We start from the raw sequence: 1470 nt of genomic DNA, 5'->3' as shown, positions 1-1470 counted from the left end.
CCACCCCCCCATGTCAACTTTTCACTAACCCTCTCCTCCCTCTCTCTGAGCTGACGTCATTTGTGAACGGTCCCTTAGTGTTCAAATTCTTCTTCTTCATCATGTGCTAGATGCGAAACAGACATCAATGATCATGGTTTACCTTTTATATTTCTGCTCGAAAATATGTATATTATTCTGGTATTTTCATGTTGCTTATATTTGTTTAAGTTCTCAGAGTAAGCTACTCTTCCCTCTTTTGCCTTGTATTTTTCCAGTGAAAGCAGGACTGTCGTGTTGATTTAAAATCATTACCCAGTATTTCATTCATGTTAGTTTTGCAATCCGCAGCCAATTTCAAGCATTTTGCTTTTTATTAAAAGTTAACATCTTATTGTGATCTAAAATTATGAAGGAATATGCAACACTGGATACTGTACTGTTATTAAAAAAAGAAAACATTCTGTGAACCAGCTTATTCCAATATTGAGGCTGAGTGTGTTTTTATTAGTTGTACCACCATGTATGTTATTATCATTGTTGTTATCTTTATCTTCAATTTGTTTGCTTGTTTATGATTAACATTAAATAAAGATCAATGGCTTTGGGTTTTTTTTCTCAGAATTTGAAAATAGAAAATGAAGACAATTGTACTCATCATGAAGAAATTGCTGAAGAGAACTATCCCTACAATCATAACTGTGGAAAATAAGAGAAAATGCAAAGTGTAAATGTAAAATAAGATATTAAATGACCATTGAATAAGAAAAAAAGTTTAGGATTTCAGTTTTATCTCTTATTCTTCTTGACATAGTTTGACTGTCTCTTATTGGAATAAGGAATTAAATTACTTATAAATTGGAGAGCACTTTAAAGACTTCTATTTTGTCTCGTATTACCCTCTGTGATGTATTTTGACTATCTCTGATTGGTCAGATCTCACACCGAGTCCACGTGGAGCACCAGGTGGAGGTGAGGCAGATTTTGTCGCAGGATGACCTTGACCGGCTTCAGGCCAGTGGAGAGAAACAGTCACTGTCTCCAGAGGGCTGGACAGGTAGGAAGATTTGTCCAGTGAAATTTTCCCTCTCAAATACAAACTATTTTGTTGTTGTTGCTGTGGCCCCCTGTTGTATCTTGTGTCTGCCTTTGAATTACAAATATCTATCTGACGTCTTTGGCTGTTTTGAGTTACTTAGATCATGAAGTCAGAAACCAAATTTTCTATCTGCTCTTTGCAAATTGTAAGATTATTCATTATTCAGAGTTGTTAACAAGATATTCAAAGAACTGCATTTAAAAAAGCTTGACATATTGTGAAACTCAAAACTTTTTAGGTCAAATTTATCCAAACTAGGCTCTGAGCTGGTAGAACTTTGTAATTCTAAGATAGCATAGTGTCTATAACCCTGAGGGGTAGGAGGTAGCCACAGACACACGCATGCACACGTGCGCACACACACACACACACACACACACACACACACACAC

The 1470-nt window shown here is 35.9% G+C and overlaps 1 protein-coding gene across 3 annotated transcripts in view; it reads left to right on the top strand.

Annotated features, from left to right (window-relative positions):
• Positions 1–1470, top strand: part of LOC101862472 (pyridine nucleotide-disulfide oxidoreductase domain-containing protein 1) — a 23060-nt gene that overhangs the window by 10973 nt on the left and 10617 nt on the right. For all 3 annotated transcript variants that reach the window (XR_004859125.1, XM_005090829.3, XM_005090828.3), the window contains exon 10: positions 916–1036. Coding sequence is in view for 2 of the 3 variants with exons in the window: in XM_005090829.3 (XP_005090886.1) it covers positions 916–1036 (121 nt within the window). In the remaining variant the exon portion in view is untranslated. The remainder of the gene's footprint in view (positions 1–915; positions 1037–1470) is intronic.

The sequence above is a fragment of the Aplysia californica genome, unplaced genomic scaffold, assembly GCF_000002075.1.
Source record: "Aplysia californica isolate F4 #8 unplaced genomic scaffold, AplCal3.0 scaffold00022, whole genome shotgun sequence".
NCBI lineage: Eukaryota > Metazoa > Mollusca > Gastropoda > Aplysiida > Aplysiidae > Aplysia > Aplysia californica.
Note: the sequence above shows the minus strand (reverse complement) of the source record. Positions and strands in the feature narration are given on the sequence as shown.